This window comes from Rhinatrema bivittatum, chromosome 13 (assembly GCF_901001135.1).
Source record: "Rhinatrema bivittatum chromosome 13, aRhiBiv1.1, whole genome shotgun sequence".
NCBI lineage: Eukaryota > Metazoa > Chordata > Amphibia > Gymnophiona > Rhinatrematidae > Rhinatrema > Rhinatrema bivittatum.
In genome coordinates, this window is record NC_042627.1 from 83,087,746 (window position 1) to 83,106,007 (window position 18,262).

General features: G+C 50.8%; 1 protein-coding gene across 1 annotated transcript in view; it reads right to left on the reverse strand.

Annotated features, from left to right (window-relative positions):
- WDR76 (WD repeat domain 76) overlaps positions 1 to 18,020 on the reverse strand; it is a 54,951-nt gene extending 36,931 nt beyond the window's left edge. The window contains exons 1-3 of the mRNA XM_029575864.1: positions 17,680 to 18,020; positions 12,797 to 12,889; positions 4,852 to 4,904 (exon numbers count right to left, since the gene is read on the reverse strand). Coding sequence (XP_029431724.1) covers positions 4,852 to 4,904; positions 12,797 to 12,889; positions 17,680 to 17,928 — 395 coding nt within the window. The 5' untranslated portion in view covers positions 17,929 to 18,020. The remainder of the gene's footprint in view (positions 1 to 4,851; positions 4,905 to 12,796; positions 12,890 to 17,679) is intronic.
- Between the last annotated feature and the right edge of the window lie 242 nt (positions 18,021 to 18,262).

The following is an 18,262-nucleotide window of genomic DNA, read 5'->3' on the forward strand; positions in this document are numbered from 1 at the left end:
AACTACTCTGAATTATTTTGTATCATCTGCAAATTTGATAACCTCCCTCATCATATTTCTTTCCAGATCATTTATGAATATATTGAGAAAGCCTGTTCAGGGGATCATCCCGGCTGTATGAAAGCTTGTTCATATAACCATGTCTTTAGTTTTGTTTGGTTTTTTTTTTTTTTTAATGAATATAAGTTTGCCTCCAGCCTGATGTCTAATGGTAATGAATTCCATATTTTGGGGCCTGCCAGTGATAAATACTGTCCAAGAGAGGGCATTAAGTGTTCTGTTTTTGGTGATGGTATAGAAAGGAGTGCTTTGCCTGAGGACCTAAGATTACGCTGCGGCGTGTGAATACGTAATGCCGCATTTAACCATTCGATCTTATTTCCATAAATGGTTTTGTGTATTAGTGACAAACATTTGAACTGAATTCTATGATGAATCTGAGGCCAGTGAAGCTCTTTCAGAACGGGAGTAATGTAGTCATATTTTTTTTTTACAGTTGGTTAGGAGCCTAGCGGCAGCATTTTGCAAAAGCTGCAGGGGACGAATGGTGGAAGTGGGAAGGCCTCGTGAAAGAGCATTGCAGTAATCTAGTTTTGATAGTAGTAGTGCTTGCAGAACGGGCCTGAAATCATTACTGTGCAACAGGGGTTTTAGTTTTTTTTAGAACCTGCAATTTATAAAATCCATCCTTTACTATGGCTTTTATTGATGTCTTCAAGTTGAATTCACTGTCTAGTGTGCAGCCTAAGTCTCTTACTTCATGAAGGATGGGAAGGAGTTGTTGGTGTCAATTTAATTTTGTTTATTTTTCAGTGACTTTATTGCAAATCAATAAAATTTCTGTTTTAGTATGATTTAAAGAAAGGAACATCTGGGTGAGTAATTGTTGTAAAGATGTAAAATATATGTTCCAGAGCTTCAAGGTTTTCTCAATGGACCCTTCTATAGGGAGAAGTATTTGAACGTTGTCAGCGAAAATGGACTGATCCTGGTACGTACAGGGAACCTCGGTGCGAAAGGACAATGCACCACCTGGAGAGCAGGTCCTTGCTACAGGATCCTTTCCTGCTGCACCAGGTTCATGCTCTCCGATCTTGATTAACAAGTGTTGGTAGCTAATCAAACCAAATCACACTACCTTAATATCTTTCCAAGGTGAGTTACTGAACTTTTCAACCTTTTTACTTAGGTATCACTGCTCCTAGCTTATTTCAGCTTCTGGCTACCTTTTTTTTGTTTTTAATATACAAACACTAACTTCTGTTTATTCACTGCCTTACTGACTATTAAAAGCACACGCACTAAATAATATTGCGAAGAGACAACAAGCGGTGCACCTGAGTTAGCAGTTTGCCCCTCCTTTCGAGCGACAGAAACACCTTGCCCTGCTTCGTGTCGAAAAGAGCTCCCAGATATTCCAAGGACTGTGTGGGTGTCAGATGACTCTTGCTGAAGTTGACCACCCATCCCAGGGACTGCAACAGATGGAGGACCCTGGCCACCGCCATCCGACACTGATCCTCGGACTTCGCCCGAATCAACCAATCGTCCAGATAAGGATGGACCAAAAGACCTTCTCGGCGCAGTTGCGCCGCCACCACGACCATCACCTTCGTGAATGTACGAGGGGCCGTTGCGAGCCCAAACGGGAGCGCCCGAAACTGGTAATGCCGGCCCAGAATGCAGAATCTGAGGAAGCGTTGGAACGACGGCTGAATGCCTATGTGAAGATACGCCTCCGTGAGGTCCAGGGAGGCCAGGAACTCGCCTGGCCGGACCGCGGGGATGACTGACCGGATCGTCTCCATTTTGAAGCGAGGAACGCGAAGGCATCGGTTCACCCCTTTGAGATCCAGAATTGGTCGGAACGTGCCGTCCTTCTTTGGTACGATGAAGTAAATGGAGTAACGGCCTTCGCCGTGCTGGCCGACCGGAACGGGGGAGATGGCTCCCAAGTCCTCTAGGCGGCGGATGGTGTCTAGCACCGCCGCCTTCTTCTCGGGAGCCTTGCAGGGTGACACAAGGAACTTGTCCACTGGAGTGCGAGCAAAATCTAACGCGTAGCCGTGTCTTATCACGGTGAGGACCCACTGGTCCGACTTTATTCCGGCCCATCTCTCGTAGAACGACAGCAAACCGCGCCCCGACGTTGGGAACGGCGTGCTGAGGCTGCGGCGGGAGAAGGGCCGACCTCCTTTCATTGTGAAGATTTGGGCGCCATGATGGCCAGGGGCACCCCCTGGTCTACCATAGCGCCTCCCACGAAAGGACTGCTGGTGAAAAGACTGCTGCTGCTGCGCCGCCACTGTGGGGTACGAGAGGAGGAAGACCTGTACGATTGCCCCGACGACCTTTGAGGGGCGCGCCTTCCTGGGCCCACGAAAACGGGACCTGGATGCAAAGGAAGACCGCGACCTGGATCTATCTTCAGGCAACCTGAAAGCCCTATTTTCCCCCCAGGGAAGCCATTAAATCATCTAATTCCTTGCCAAACAGTAACTTACCCTTGAAAGGCAGCGCCCCGAGGTGAGCCTTAGAAGAGCCATCCGCCGCCCAGTTGCGGAGCCACAGGAGGCGGCGCGCCGAGACAAGCCGCCACCAGGGATCTAGACGAAGTGCGCAGTAGATCGTGGAGTGCATCTGCACCATATGCTATTGCCGCTTCCAACTTATCCGCTTGTGCTGCCTCCTCTGCCGAAAGATCCGCATTGGCTTGGAGGACTTGAGCCCAGCGCAAGCTAGCTCTCAAAGCGAAATTCGTACACATGGCGGCCCGAATTCCTAGCGCTGAAACCTCAAAAATCTTCTTGAGCTGTACTTCCAGCTTCCTGTCCTGAAGATCCCGAAGGGCTGTCGCTCCCGTAACTGGAATAGTAGATCTCTTGGTTACCGCCGAAACCGCTGAATCCACCTTGGGGAACTTGAGAAGGTCCAGCGCATCCTCCGGGAGAGGGTAAAGCTTGTCCATGGCCTTGCTGACCTTCAAACCTAACTCCGGAGTGTCCCATTCCCGGAACATGATGTCCGTCGAAGAAAAATGGAACGGAAAAGCCACTGCCGGACCCGTGAGGCCCAACAGGACCGGATCCATGTTCGCTTCTTGCCGAACCACCGCCGGCGGAGGGGGGTCTATTCCCAGTTCCTGGAGAATGGCTGGAATTAGAGGTGGCAATTCTTCCCTACGGAATAGTCGTACCACCTTGGGATCGTCGCCCTCCGCTGCCTGTGACGCCTTTCCTGCTGCAGCTGGAGCGGATCCGTCCCCTGCCACGTCATCGGTCCCTTTTTGTGGCTCTTCAGAGGCATCAGTGTCTGCCCCCGTGGAGGAATCCAGGTCCGCCTCCTGTGGGACGCCACGCGGAGGACGTTTTCCCCTGGAAGCACTCGGGGCCCCACTGTTGGACTTCTTCAGCGGCGGAGCCCTGCGGGACTCCCTCCGGCCGCGCTTGCCCTTACTTTTCCTGCATTTCAGGACTTTGCGCAGCAAAAGCGCAAAGTCCTCTGAAAAAGAGCTGGAACCCGAATCAGCCTCCGCTGGGCTCCCCGGGGACCCCGGGTCCCCCGAGGGACCCCCCCCGGCCGGGTTCCGCTGAGGAGACAGCGCCGGAGGCAAGGCCGCAGGCCCTGCCGCTTCCCGCGCCATTTCGCGGCCCGTGGCTAAAATGGCCGCCACTCCCGCGCTGAGCGGGAACAAATCCTGGGGCTTCTCCAACGCTCCCCCCCCGCTCGGCGGTGGTCGCGCGCGCCGCACACGAGCCCCCCGAGACGTCCCGGACGACCCTTCATCGCCCGGGATGCAGGAAGCGCAAAGACCGTCGCGAGAGAGACGCGCGCGCGCCGAGCCGCAGGCTCGGCAAGCGGAGCCACGAGGCATGCCGGCGAAAACGGCGCGAAGAGGGCCGCAACAGAAATCAAATTGAAGAAAGCAAAGTCGCGCGAACGGCCTCCCCCCTGTCAGCGGCGCCCCCCCCCGAGAGCGGCGACGCAAGGAGCAGCTTCCCCCCTGTCAGCGGCGCCCCCCCCGAGAGCGGCGACACAAGGAACAGAGAGCCGGAAAAAAACAGACAAACTTTTTTTTTTTTTTTTTTACAAAAAACAAGGCCTGTCGCTGTCCGCGGTCCTGGAGCCCTAGTCCAGCAGGGGTGAGTGAACCGGGCTCCCCGGTGTCACCCCTGACACTGCTAAATGGCAAACCGGGTCCTCGACCCTAGCAGTGGCCTCAACCGGGGGGGGGTAGTCCCCTCAGGACCTCTCAACCCCCCTGGGAGGCAGGGCAAACGGACGTCAGTGACAATTTGGCAAAAAATTCCAATTACAACACCAAAAGCCTAACCTGGCCTAACCCAAAGGAAAGAAAAACCAACCCTGACGGAGTACCAGAATCAGGGCAGGGAGGAGCTGTGACCGGACCTGCACCATCTACTGGAGACAGAGTAAGACTGAGGGGCTGTGACTGGCACAGGGGCATATATGGCTCCGCCCACAAGTTTTAGTCTGTCTCCATCTACTGGTGCGGAGTCACAACCCAGGTGTCCTGGACTGATCCTGGTACGTACAGGGAACTTCTGTTTATTCACTGCCTTACTGACTATTAAAAGCACACGCACTAAATAATATTCCCAAATAGTTAACTTCGCCCCAATACTTTTAAAAAAGAAAATTTCCCAGGCAAAAACTTACTGATTCCTTTCAGCCACCAGCAAGGTGATCCTCTCCTCTTAGTGCCCCCACTATTTATATATTTGTCACCAGGATAAAACCACACTAAGATGAGTATACCTTGCATTCAACTGGGTGAAATGTACAGGTAAAGAGTCCTTGCAAACAGCGTGCATGCACGTTTATCAGTACCTTGCGATTCTGCGAGATTGGCCAGTGGTGATCCGGTGAAGATTTGCAGCTGTCTGGGGTGAAAAATAAAGGCATTGATTATGGGGTTTGTAAAGCGTACATGTCTAAATGCAGAAGAGAAGTGCTGGAAAGATTAACACAGATCAATGCTGCCAGCATGCACCCAAGCACACTACATCTCCCACACTGCCTTGCTCTATACTCATTCCCCATCTCCCAGCACTCAAGGGAAGGAGAAGGACAAAACAAACAATTCTAGTTAAAAGCACAAACTCCAGCTTGGCAGAATGTAAATGTCAGGGAGCAGCCATTCTTGCAATCTGGATCCTCTCTCCCCCAGGCTAGGCCCCTCAGTCCAATATCTCGCAGACGGGGAGTCCCCAACCAGCATGGACAGGTTTGTCTCAGTTTGCCTGAATAATTTTGGATTATTGATTATTCCTGTCCTGACTTCAGAAGGAGACTGATTGTCTGGAGATCCTCACTGGAGCCTACTGCAGAAGTAGTATTTTGTTTTTCTTTTCCCATTCTGGAAGAGGAAATTCTTTAGAGAGACAGGAGACCCCTGCCCTACTAAGCACTTTATCTGCAAAGCCTGGGAGCAGCCATGCTGAGGGACACTTACCCAGAGAAAACAGGATTAAGACTATGGACAATTTATGGGCATAACAGAGGCCATATTATAGCCCCTGAAGATTTGGTACAGTAAAGTTTGTTTTTCGGAACACCCTGAGTGTCCAGCGTGGTTATTGGCTCAGAGACGGAGGTTCAGCCTCCCCCTAAAATCAAAGAATCCACACTCCAGGGCCAAATACATTTTTTTGTGATTGTGTACAGGGACCTAGCCCCAGGACTGAGCGTAACCCATGCACATTTCAGCCAGAATCCTAAAGCAGAGGCTACATGAAGAATCAGAATATAGATTAAAAGCAGTGCAGAGCACCTCTTATGGTATAAGAGGAGTGCCTCACAAGCAGGACAGAGCAGAAAAGACCCAAATACAGCTGCAGGTTTCTGATACCAGGTTATGGTTCACAAAATGTTTGATAGAGAATGAATCAGTCACTTAAATGATCCAAAGTAGTTTTAATGTACAAGGACGACTGCATGGGAATGGCATAAAGCTCATTACAGAGCTGTAAGAGCAACTTAAGAACACTGTTTTTATTTTATAGTTTACAATATACTAAAAAAGCAGCATATATATGCAATATATGGGCTGGATTTTAAAAAGGTTACACACGTAATTCCGGAGTTTGCTCACCATAAAAAAGAAAATTATTCCTTACCTGCTAATTTTCATTCCTGTAGGACCACGGATCAGTCCAGACTGTGGGTTGTCTCCTCCTTCCAGCAGATGGAGTCAGAGCAAAAGCTGAAAAGGCGGTCCCTTAATAGTAAGAGCGCCCTCTGTGTCCCCTCAGTATTAAGTATATCCAAGCAAGAAGCAAAAAACAGTTTGGATGGATCTAAGAATAAACCTGAACTGCGAATGGAACAAATCACCAAACGCATATTAACTTTCACAGCCAACTAACGAAAGGAACTTGCAGAATGAACTCCTAGACAGACAAACTCACAGGGTATGACTAGGAAAAAACAGTAGACAGACGAGCTGCAATATGCAATATCCAAAAAAACCCCAAAATTCCAAGGGAGGGCGTCTGGACTGAACCGTGGTACTACAGGAACGAAAATTAGCAGGTAAGGAATAATTTTCTTTTCCCTGTGCGTACCAGGATCAGTCCAGACCGTGGGATGTACCAAAGCTTCCCTAAGTAGGGTGGGTCCCTGAAAGCCCAGCTCAGATGACCTGAGCCCCAAAAGAACCAAAATCCGGAGGTTGAAGATGCAAACGATAGTGCCGAGCAAAGGCATACAGTGACTTCCAGGTCTCCGCTCTGCAAATCTTCTGCGGCGACACTGCCTGGATCTCTGCCCAGGAAGCTGCTGGGGCTCTAAGAGAATGCGCCTTAATGCCCACCGGAAGCTGTTGGCCCACACCAAGGTATGCGACCGATATAGCTTCCTTCAGCCAGTGGGCAATGGAGGTCTTCGAAGCCTTGTGGCCCTTCTTGGGACCACTCCAGAGGACAAATAGATGGTCCGACAGGCGAAACTCATTAGTAACTTCCAGATAACGCAAGAGCACATGCTTAACATCGAGCCGCCGCAGTTGCAGGGAATCCTCATCAGAAAAAGATGGAAGCTCCACCGATTGATTCAAATTAAAAGCAGAAACCACCTTCGGCAAAAAGGAAGGCACCGTGGAGAACATTACACCCGAATCTGTAATATGAGAAAGGGTTCCCTGCACGACAGGGCTTGTAGCTTCGAGATTCAACGGGCAGAACAGATAGCCACTAGAAACTCCGTCTTCAAAGTGAGGTCTTTGAGAGTGGCCCTCTTTAAGGGTTCAAAAGGCGGACCTCCCAGGATCCGGAGTATCAAGTTTAAGCTCCAGGAGGGACATAACCTGCGAACAGGAAGCTTGACATGCTTCGCTCCTCTAAGGAACCGAACAACATCTGGATGTGAAGACAGCAGAGCTCCTGCCAGACGCAAGAGAGCCCCGAGAGCTGCCACCTGAACCCTTAGTGAATTGAAAGCCAGTCCCATGTTGAGCCCCCGTTGTAGGAAAGCCAGGACCTGGGCTATCGACGCCTGGCGCAGCGAGATATTTGAAGATACACACCAGGCTTCAAAGACCTTCCAGACCCAGATATAGGCCGCCGAGGTTGAAGTCTTCTGAGCCTTCAGAAGGGTAGAGATAATCGCTTCATGATACCCCCGCTTTTCTCAGTCTGCACCTCTCAAAAGCCAGGCTGCAAGACAAAAGCGTTCTACCTGGTCGAAAAATACGGGACCCTGTCGCAGAAGGTTCGGCAGATGTCCCAGGCGCAAAGGACCGTCCACTGCTAGGTTGATCAAGTCCGCAAACCACGGTCGACGCGGCCACCCCGGAGCCACCAGGATGACGGGCCCCGGGTGCAACTCAATCTTCCTGAGTATCTTACCTACCAGAGGCCAGGGTGGAAATACGTAGAGAAGGAAGTGCTGAGGCCACAGCAAAACTAGGGCATCCATGCCTTCTGCCCCGTGTTCCCTTCGTCGGCTGAAAAAGCACGAGCCTTCGCATTTCTTTGAGTGGCCATCAGGTCCAGATGGGGACGCCCCCACCTCTTGAAGAGAAGGGAAGTTGACAGCTCGGACAGCTCCCATTCTCTGGGATCGATGTGCTGTCGACTCAAGAAGTCCGCTTGGACATTGTTCACTCCCGCAATGTGCGAGGCCGCTAGATGGGAGAGATGGAGTTCCACCCAAGGAAGGAGCTTGTCAGTTTCCTGCGACATATGACGACTTCTGGTCCCTCCCTGATGGTTGATATAAGCCACCGTTGTGGCATTGTCCAAGAGTATGCGAACCACTCGGCCCTGGATCTGTGGGAGAAACCGCTTGAGTGCTAAGACGGACAGCTCTCGTCTCCAGACGGTTGATAGGCCAGGCTGTTTGATCAGACATCCATTGGCCCTGTGCCGAGAGCGGTCCACACATTGCTCCCCAGCCGGCGAGACTGGCATCCGTAGTGATGACTATCCATTGAGGGATTTCCAAGTCCATTCCCTGCAGCAGGTGATCCAGACTGAGCCACCACGAGAGACTGGTGCTGACTACCGGAGGAATCGATAGCGGAGCCTGAAATTCCCGGGAGATCGGCTTCCAGAGGGAGAGCAAGGCTCTTTGTACAGGCTGCATATGTGCCAGAGCCCACGGTACCACATCTATCGTGGAGGCCATGGTACCCAGAAGCTGCAGATAATCTCAGGCGGAGGGGGGCAGAAGGATCCGAAAACGTCGCACCTGCGACTGAAGAGCCAGCCCTCTCTCCACTCGGAGAGAGACCTTGCCCACAGCGGTATCGAAGTGTGCCCCCAAGAAGTCGAGAGACTGCGACGGGGTGAGCTGACTTAGCAAAATTTACCACCCAGCCCAGCGACTGAAGGAGATGCAGAACCCGGTTGATCGCTTGCTGTCATAAACCGCTGGACTTCATCCGGATGAGCCAGTCGTCGATATAAGGGTGGACCAAGATTCCTTCCTTCCGCAGAGCCGCCGCTACAACCACCATAATCTTGGTGAAGGTTCGAGGCGCTTTCGCAAGGCCGAAGGGCAGGGCCTGGAATTGGTAATGCTGCCTCAAGATCTTGAACCGAGAAAGCGCTGATGGTCTTTCTGGATGGGACTATGAAGGTAAGCCTCCGTCAAGTCCAACGAGGCAAGGAACTCGCCGCGGTGTACCGCCGTTATCACCAACCGCAGGGACTCCATCCGAAAGTGAGGAATCCGGAGAGCCTTGTTGACCATCTTGAGGTTCAAGATTGGCCGGAAGGACCCCTCCTTTTTGGGCACCACAAAGTAGACAGAATAGTGGCCGAGCCCATATTCCACTAGAGGCACTGGAATGATGGCCCCGAGTGTACTGAGGCGATCGAGGGTCTGGCGGACAGCCTACTGCTTTCTGGATGGAACGCATGGGGAAAAGACAAACCGGTCCCGAAGAGGCCGAGCAAATTCTAAAGTGTAACCATGTTGTAGAATATCCAAGACCCAACGGTCCGAGGTGATCTCGGCCCACTCCCCGAGGAACAGGGAGCGGTTTCCCCCTATTCTGGAGTCGAAGAGTGGACCGGCAACACTTCATTGGGAGGATTTAGAGACTGCTCCTTGGGCAAAGGTATCACGAGCGGGGCCGCCCGCGAAAGGACTGAGACCAAGACTGCGATCTTGAAGAAGGAGACTTGTGAGCCAGAGGTCTAGACTGTTGGAAACGTCGCTGTCCCCAGAAACGGGTGCGCGAGGAACTGAAGACCCTTGAACTGCGAGGACGGTCCTCCGGCAGCTTATGCACCTTATTTTCTTCCAGTGACTTAATCAGCTGGTCCAGTTCATCCCCAAACAGTAATTTCCCTTTGAAAGGAAGAGAACCCAGCTGAGCCTTAGATGAAGAATCCGCGGACCAGTTACGGAGCCAAAGGAGATGCCTCGCCGAGACCACGGACACCATGGACTGTGCTAACACCCGGAGAAGATCATACAAGGCATCCGCCCCATATGAGATAACCGCCTCCAGGCGCTCCGCTTGCTGTGCCTCTGCCAAGGGAAGGTCATGGGTACTAAGCAGTTGCTGGACCCACCTTAACCCTGCCCGTTGCATGAAAGAGCTACAGACCGACGCTCTGACACCCAAAGCGGATACTTCAAAAACCCGCTTTAAATAAACCTCGAGTTTGCGGTCTTGCAAATCTCGCAAGGCGGCACCTCCCGTGACCGGGATGGTAGTCCTTTTCGTGTCAGCCGTCACTGCGGAGTCCACTCGAGAAACCTTGAGATGCTCCAGGTACTGCTCCAGGAGTGGGTACAGCTTGTCCATGGCCCTGCCAACTCTCAGGGATGCCTTGGGGGTTTCCATTCTTTAGTTAATAATTGTAGGAGGCTAGGGTGGAATGGAAATGTCTTAGCAGGCGGACGGAGCCCTGCCAGAACCGGGTCCCCCTTCTTGGAAGAGGTAGTGGGTTCTGGAGACTCCTGTGGAGGGTCGACATCCAATTCCTCCAGGACGTGTGAAATAAGATGGTCCAATTCATTTCATTGAAAAAGCCGAAGAACCCTGGGATCATCGCCCTCTACCTGCGGAGCTGTATCATCCAGATCCGGGTCCACAAAGGGGTCCTGAGGAGGAGGGGGAGCTGGTAGAGGGGGCTGCGAGACCACCCGCCCAGAGGGCTTGAGGGGGCCACAGCCGACCCGTGAGAGACACTCAGCACCCGCTGAGACTCCTCAACCTGAGGGACTTTCGGTGGGGGAGAGGGCAAAGCCGGATCCTGCTGCTGCTGGCTCAGCCGAGCCAGATAGGCACTGTGCATCAACAAAATGAAGTCCGTAGAAAATGGCGCGGGGGAGGGAGGGGCAGAGAAGGAGGATCCCCTCGAGGCAGGTCTACATCCGGCAAGTCCACTGGGGTAAGAACTGGGGGGAGGGAGCCTACGCAAGGGCTGGATCAGCACTAGAATGCACGGAGGCATCATCGGAGAAATCCAAGATGGCCACCATTCCCACATCGGATGGGAACGGGGCCGGCCCTTCAACTCCTCGGCACGATTTAGCGCACGAAACAGTGCACCCCTCTGGCCTCGAGGTGCCCTTCCCATCGGGGAGGCACCCAGCACAAAGACCCTCCCGAGACATCCGGGAGGCCAGCTCTCCGCTTGCGGAGCATCGCGCAGCGTGCGGCATGGAGGCAAGAGCAGGGAACACCTCCGAAGGCTGCCTGCAGCTGAGAAACCACTGCTTCTCAAACCAACGCTCGACCCCGGAGAGCAGGTACGCGACCTGGACGAAAAAGCTCCCCTTCATTTATTTTATTTTATTTTTTTAACTCTGTCAGAGGAATGTTGCGTCTCTAACCAACGAAGGCTGCTGCTGAGGAAGAACTCGACAGCCAGGCCTTTAAGGGATGCTTACAAGGGATCTTTACACGTTCCTACAATCAAATTAGTGCACCACGCAAACATCAGAGACCGGTCATTCTCTACAGCAGGCCCTTCCATGTGGAACGCCATGCCTCCGGACCTCAGACTGGAGACTTGTCTAACAACTTTTAAAAAGAAACTAAAGACATGGCTGTTCAGCCAAGCCTTCCCCACCACAAACTCCATTGCCTGATCTAGAATTGTTCACCACACATCTCTGTAAACAAAACTTTTCCAAATTTCTCATGCCTAATATCCATTAAAGAGAGGTTGGCTCCTAGCCCCCTCCACTGTATATAGTATTTATTCTATTTTATTGCACTTTATATATTTATTGCTCCGTTCACCCCTTCTTTATTTTCCTACTCCAAGTTAAGGCTTCCTTGTTATAATGTAACTGTATGCTCTGTATCTCTTGTTGATTGGTTAATTGTATATTCTACTTAGTTCATTGTAAACCGAATTGATTTGATTTGTATCAAGAAATTCGGTATATAAAAGCCTTAATAAATAATAAAAAAAGAACGGCCTCTCGGGCAGCGGGTCGGCAAAAATGGGGAGAGGCTGGACCACCAGCTTATACCCCGGGCAGCAGAAGAGAAGGAGCTGAAAAATTAAAACTACACTTACCCCAAACGGAGACAGAGAAAGATACAGAGAGAGGCCAGGCCCTGACAAGAGTCCTGCCTGCAAGCTCAGACCCAAGTGCCAGAGGCAAACTCTCCTAAACTTCTTTTTATCTTTTTTTTTTTTTTTAAACCAGATCCATCCAACAAAATAGAAGAGAAAGCTATAAATTAAAAACTATCCCTTCTAAGCTGAGTGGGGAAGCATAGGTGAGACCCGCACCTGCTGGAGTCAGAGGAATACTGAGGGGACACAGAGGGCGCTCTTACTGTTAAGGGACCGCCTTCTCAGCTTTTGCTCTGACTCCATCTGCTGGAAGGGGGAGACAACCCACGGTCCGGACTGATCCTGGGACGTACAGGGAACAGTGTTTTCCATAGATAGCAGGATGAATGAGCCACGCTGTCTGTGTGACATCATCCGACTGTGCACCAAATCTCTCCAAGTAATTAGAGCTTTGCTCTGCTGCGCCTGCACAGAAATTTCTTCTGACCAATGTCGCACTGCAGATTTTCAGCAGTCACATCCGGTCCTTTCAGTTTCCTCATTTATTTATAGTCAGCTTTTTAAGGCTAAATGCTACTGCAGCAATTATATCAAACGTAATTACATTAGGATGACGATAGCCATGTTGCACTGTCACCACTACTCATTACACCTGGTCCATTGCAAATGTAAAGTAGTGCTCCCTCTCCTCGTTAACGCACTCCTTTATGGCACCTGGAAACTTTACCTTCGTAGCATGACCTAAAAGGGATAGGACATGTTTAAGGGCAATGCATACATACCTCATGCAACTTCAAAGCCGCAAAAAACTGTGCATTTTCCTCTATGTTCTTTAATCTTTTCCTCTCATATGCACACAAATGAGGAAGTCCATCCTGCGGAGGAGAAAATGGATGAATCACAAATGCCTCAGTCAACCTATGGTCTAAGATAGTTAAAATAAATTTCCAACAGTTTGAATTGGGTGTCTCCATTAGCATCATCAATGATCTGAAGGAACTGAAGGTATAAGAAGAATAAATACATTTTAAAAATCCACTTGTATTAAGACGCCAAACTTATTTCAACCAGATGGCTTAAGACCACTTCACTGGAATCGGATTAAGTAGTTTGACTGCTGTGTTAGTCCACTTGAATACACAGAAAAAGGTTAAATAAAATAAAAAAAATATATAAAAGGCGATGCCTTTTTATTGGACTAAATACAATTTTTTGACTAGGTTTCAAGTACTAGTACTCTTCTTCAGGTCAAAGTTCAAACATAAGAACATGCCATACTGGGTCAGACCAAGGGTCCATCAAGCCCAGCATCCTGTTTCCAACAGTGGCTAATCCAGGCCATAAGAACCTGGCAAGTACCCAAAAACTAAGTCTATTCCATGTAACCATTGCTAATGGCAGTGGCTATTCTCTAAGTCAGAGCTTTCCAAACTGTGTGTCGGGACACGTTAGTGTGTCGCCTGCAGTGTGCAGGTGTGTCGCGCAAGCCCGGTCAACTCTGATGCGAGTTTGGGCTTTTTTTTTTCCTAGAGATTCACTTTTTTTTTTCAGTTTATGGGTTGCTTATTATTGGGTGATTTTTGCTGTCAATCGCGTTTTTTTGGGGGGCTTGGTGGGTGGAACGAGCCCAGCCATCCTTGCATTGGCTGCTGCTGCTGCCGATGAGGCCTGGCCATGAGGAGTACTGACTGCAAGCAGCAGTGTCTGGTGATCATGGAAGGGAGTGAAGCACTTAACTGGCAACAATCAAAAAGATGAGGTACATGAGTGTGGGGGCCAGACATGTGCTGGGGGGAGAGAGATGAGTGAGTGGGGGGCAAACGTGCTGGGGGGACAGACATGTGCTTGAGGGGGAGAGATATGAGTGTGTGGGGGCCAGACATGTGCTGGGGGGAGGAGAGAGATGAGGGTGTGGGGGACAGACAATTTGTTTTATTATTGTTTCTCATAAATTATAACAATAACATGAATCTTGGAATATATATTTTTAATATAAATTTAAGGTTTTCATGAGATAGGTTGTGTCGTGAAACATTTTATTTATGTATATATTTAAGGAAACATATATAAATTGTCGAAATATGTTTCGTTCGTTTAACCTTTAACCTCTGGTTTACTAGTAGACTGAATTACCGTGTCGTGAAATTATGTTTGTCTAAAAAGTGTGTCACCAACATGAAAAGTTTGGAAAGCTCTGCTCTAAGTGAACTTAATAGCAGGTAATGGACTTCTCCTCCAAGAACTTATCCAATCCTTTTTTAAACCCAGCTACACTAACTGCACTAACCACATCCTCTGGCAACAAATTCCAGAGTTTAATTGTGCGTTGAGTGAAAAAGAACTTTCTCCGATTAGTTTTAAATGTGCCCCATGCTAACTTCATGGAGTGCCCCCTAGTCTTTCTATTATCCGAAAGAGTAAATAACCGATTCACATCTACCCGTTCTAGACCTCTTATGATTTTAAACATCTCTATCATATCCCCCCTCAGATAACACTATCAGCAAATATAAAGCAGCAGGTGGGGGAATGGGGTGGAAGGCGGTTATGTTCAGGTTTAAGAGGCAGAGCAGCAGGGGTGTTCTGCTCCAGCCCCTCCCCTCCAGGCAGCCTGCAAGGAAGAGAAGAGGAGGAGGAGTGAGCCTGAAGCTCACAGAGAAGAGAGCAGCCACTCACTCCCTAATCCAGCCCCTCCTCTCCAGGCAGCCTGCAAGGAACAGAAAAGGAGGAGCGAGCCTGAAGCAGACAGAGAAGAGAGCAGCCACTCACTCCCTAATCCAGCCCCTCCCCTCCAGGCAGCCTGCAAGGAAGAGAAGAGGAGGAGGAGTGAGCCTGAAGCTCACAGAGAAGAGAGCAGCCACTCACTCCCTAATCCGCCCTTCCTCTCCAGGCAGCCTGCAAGGAACAGAAAAGGAGGAGTGAGCCTGAAGCTCACAGAGAAGAGAGCAGCCACTCACTCCCTAATCCAGCCCTTCCTCTCCAGGCAGCCTGCAAGGAACAGAAAAGGAGGAGTGAGCCTGAAGCTCACAGAGAAGAGAGCAGCCACTCGCCTCCAGGCAGAGTGCAGGGATGAGCCTGAAGCAGACAGAGAAGAGAGCAGCCACTCGCCTCCAGGCAGAGTGCAGGGATGAGCCTGAAGCACACAGAGAAGAGAGCAGCCACTCACTCCCTAATCCAGCCCCTCCCCTCCAGGCAGCCTGCAGGGAAGAGAAAAGGAAGAGTGAGCCTGAAGCAGACAGAGAAGAGAGCAGCCACTCGCCTCTGTAAGGCAGGGAAGAGGAGTGGGGGGGGGGTGATGATATCCTGAAGCAGACACTGCAGATCAAAGAGCAGACACACAAAGGGTTTGAATTAGCACAAGTTTGAAATCTGCATGCAGTAGTGTGAATTGTCAAGGCTTCAACCCTGGCTTTGATGAATGGCGCTACTGCTTACAACCCTCAAACGTCTGCTGCTTCAACCCCTTTTTGCATCCATTGCCGAGGGCTTAATTCCTGGCAGAACTCAGAATGGCGTTCTGCCACTTTTTATCTGGGACCCAAGAAAGCAGATGAGAGCCGGCAGTGTGTATCAGTTCTGGCTCCCCTGAGGAAACAGAAGAGAGCCAGTAGTTGTATAGATCCTTTATAGCACGCCGGCCTCGGAGAAAGAACAGAGCGAGGGAGCAAAGGCAACCACGTCGCTCTGATTTCTGTGCAATTTCCCAGCACAGTTTAGGAGGTTAGCAGGGACTGTGCCGCTGCTAGACTCTTAACAGGATCACATATCTCACACTCTTCACTGGCTTCCTGTTCAATCTCATACCACGTCCTAACATTCATATAGTTCACCATTCACTCTAACAAATCTGGCTTGGGTAGCTGTAGCTCTACAATCGTACAAGCCACAGAGATCATTAAGATCTGAAAACAAAGGATTACCAGCTGCGCCATCATCATAGAGCACTCACCTAACTAAAGTAAGAGATCTCAATGGCAGGCCCAGTACTAATGAACTCTCTCCCCGAGACACAACAAGTGGACTCCAAACGTGACCTGAAAACATGGTTATTTCAACATGGGCTGTAAATTACAATCTGAAGTCAGAGCAAGCACCCTCAAGGACAAAGTCATTTAATTCTGACCTTTTCCAGTCAATGTACATCATGTTGTATGCCGTTGTGATCTTTTATTTGGCACGATGGTATGTAAAATGACTAAAACAGCCAAGGGGGGGCGGGGGAATCACACCCAGCCTTATTCCTGCCCTCCCCCCTCCACAGTTCCACTTTCTTTTTGTCTACAAACAGGTGGGGCGCACTGTTCGCCCGGGTCTGGCTGCGAGTTTTCGATGCGCTAGCTTTATCCCTTATAGAGTAAGGGGTCGAAAATGCGCTGCCAACCCCTCCAAAACTAATAGCGCCCGCAACATGCAAATGCACGTTGATGGCCCTATTAGTTATTCCTGCGCGATACAGAAAGTAAAATGTGCAGCAAAGCCGCACATTTTACTTTCATAAATTAACGCCTACCCAAAGGCTGGCGTTAATTTCTGCCGACTTAATATCATAGCGATATTTAAGTCAGAAGCCCCAAACTTTAAAAAAAAATTTTTTTTTTTAAATTTTAAATCGGCCCGCGGCCTGGAAGACTGATGCTCAATTTTGCCAGCGTCCGGTTTCCGAACCCACGGCTGTCAGCAGGTTTGAGAACAGACGCTGACAAAATTGAGCGTCGGCTGTCAAACCCGCTGACAGCCGCCGCTCCTGTCAAAAAAGAGGCGCTAGGGATGCGCTGGTGTCCCTGGCGCCTCTTTTTACCGCGGGCCCTCATTTGCATAGTAAATCGCGCGCGTTGGGAGAGCGGGTGCTGGCCTGGGAGCGCCGGCTCTCCCGCAGGTTTTACTGTATTGGCCTGTAAGTCTGTAAAGTAGTGCGGCTGCCATAAGTGAATCAAGGCAAGGATAGGGGGGAAGGATGAGGGAGTTTGACGTATCAGATGGCGGCAGGCAGGCCAATCCAGCACAGTGCGCCCAGCCAAGCTGTTTAACCTGCAGCTGAATGCACATCCACAGCCCCTTATTCCATAACGGGATTAGCGCGGAGAAGAAAGGCTAAAATGAAAGGGGATGGAACAGCTCCCCCATGAGGAAAGGCTGAAGAGGTTAGGGCTGTTCAGCTTGGAGAAGAGACGGCTGAGGGGGGATATGATAGAGGTGTTTAAGATCATGAGAGGTCTAGAACGGGTAGATGTGAATCGGTTATTTACTCTTTTGAATAATAGGAGGACTAGGGGGCACTCCATGAAGTTAGCAGGTAGTGTGGTTTTCAGGAATGCTACAATGAATATGCATGAGACGGATTTGCATACAATGTAGGCAGTGCATGAATTCTCTCTCCTGCGTATTTACAGAGGCTGCCCTGGAAGTCGGACTGCCCCACACTATGATAAACACATTTGCACGGTGCCTCAGGACGTGTTCTTTAAACTGCTTTCCTACCTCTCTTACCAGGCCTTTGAAAGCTGAGCAGTGAGCAATGAGTCTGCAATTCTCTTGCTCATCCTAGCCAGCAAAGAGAGAGGGAAAGGTGGCAACAAAACAAGACTCTGAACTTTCCCACTTCATGCAAAGGTTTAAGGCACCCAAACCCCCCTTTTCCTGTCTCTTCCGTTTCTGAGCCTCATACCTGCTCTGCAGCGCTGTCCTCACTCTCGCTCGGGGCAGCCGCTCCAGTGCCTTTCTTTGCTGAGGTCCAGTTTCTTGCAAGTTTCAGAGGTGCCAGCCGCACACCGCCAAGGCCCGGCGCTCCCTCGGGCCCCTCGGAGAGCCTCCCGACCCCGACAACATTCCCGGGAAGCTGCTGCAACCGACGCTTCCTTCCTTCCGAGCGCAGCTCCTCCGTGGCGGGAAGAGAAAAGCCACAGGCGCCGCTCATGCTTGCTCGCTCGCTCCCTCGCTCGCGCCCCTTCCCGTCAGCGGCGGAGAAGCTCCCGCGCGCCAATCGCGTGCCCCGCCCCCGCCTCCTCGTGCGCACTGGAGGGAGCGAGGCGCCCGCCCCTTCTGATGTGGTTTCTACACTCCCTCCCCTCCCCTCAGAGCGGCCCCTGTTTGCACGTGCAGTCCTCGGCTCCCGCGCTCCACATCCGCGCGCCAATCGCGTGCCCCGCCCCCGCCTCCTCGTGCGCGCTGCAGCCACTGCAGGGACTGGAGGGAGCGAGGCGCCCGCCCCTTCTGATGTGGTTTCTATACTCCCTCCCCTCCCCTCAGAG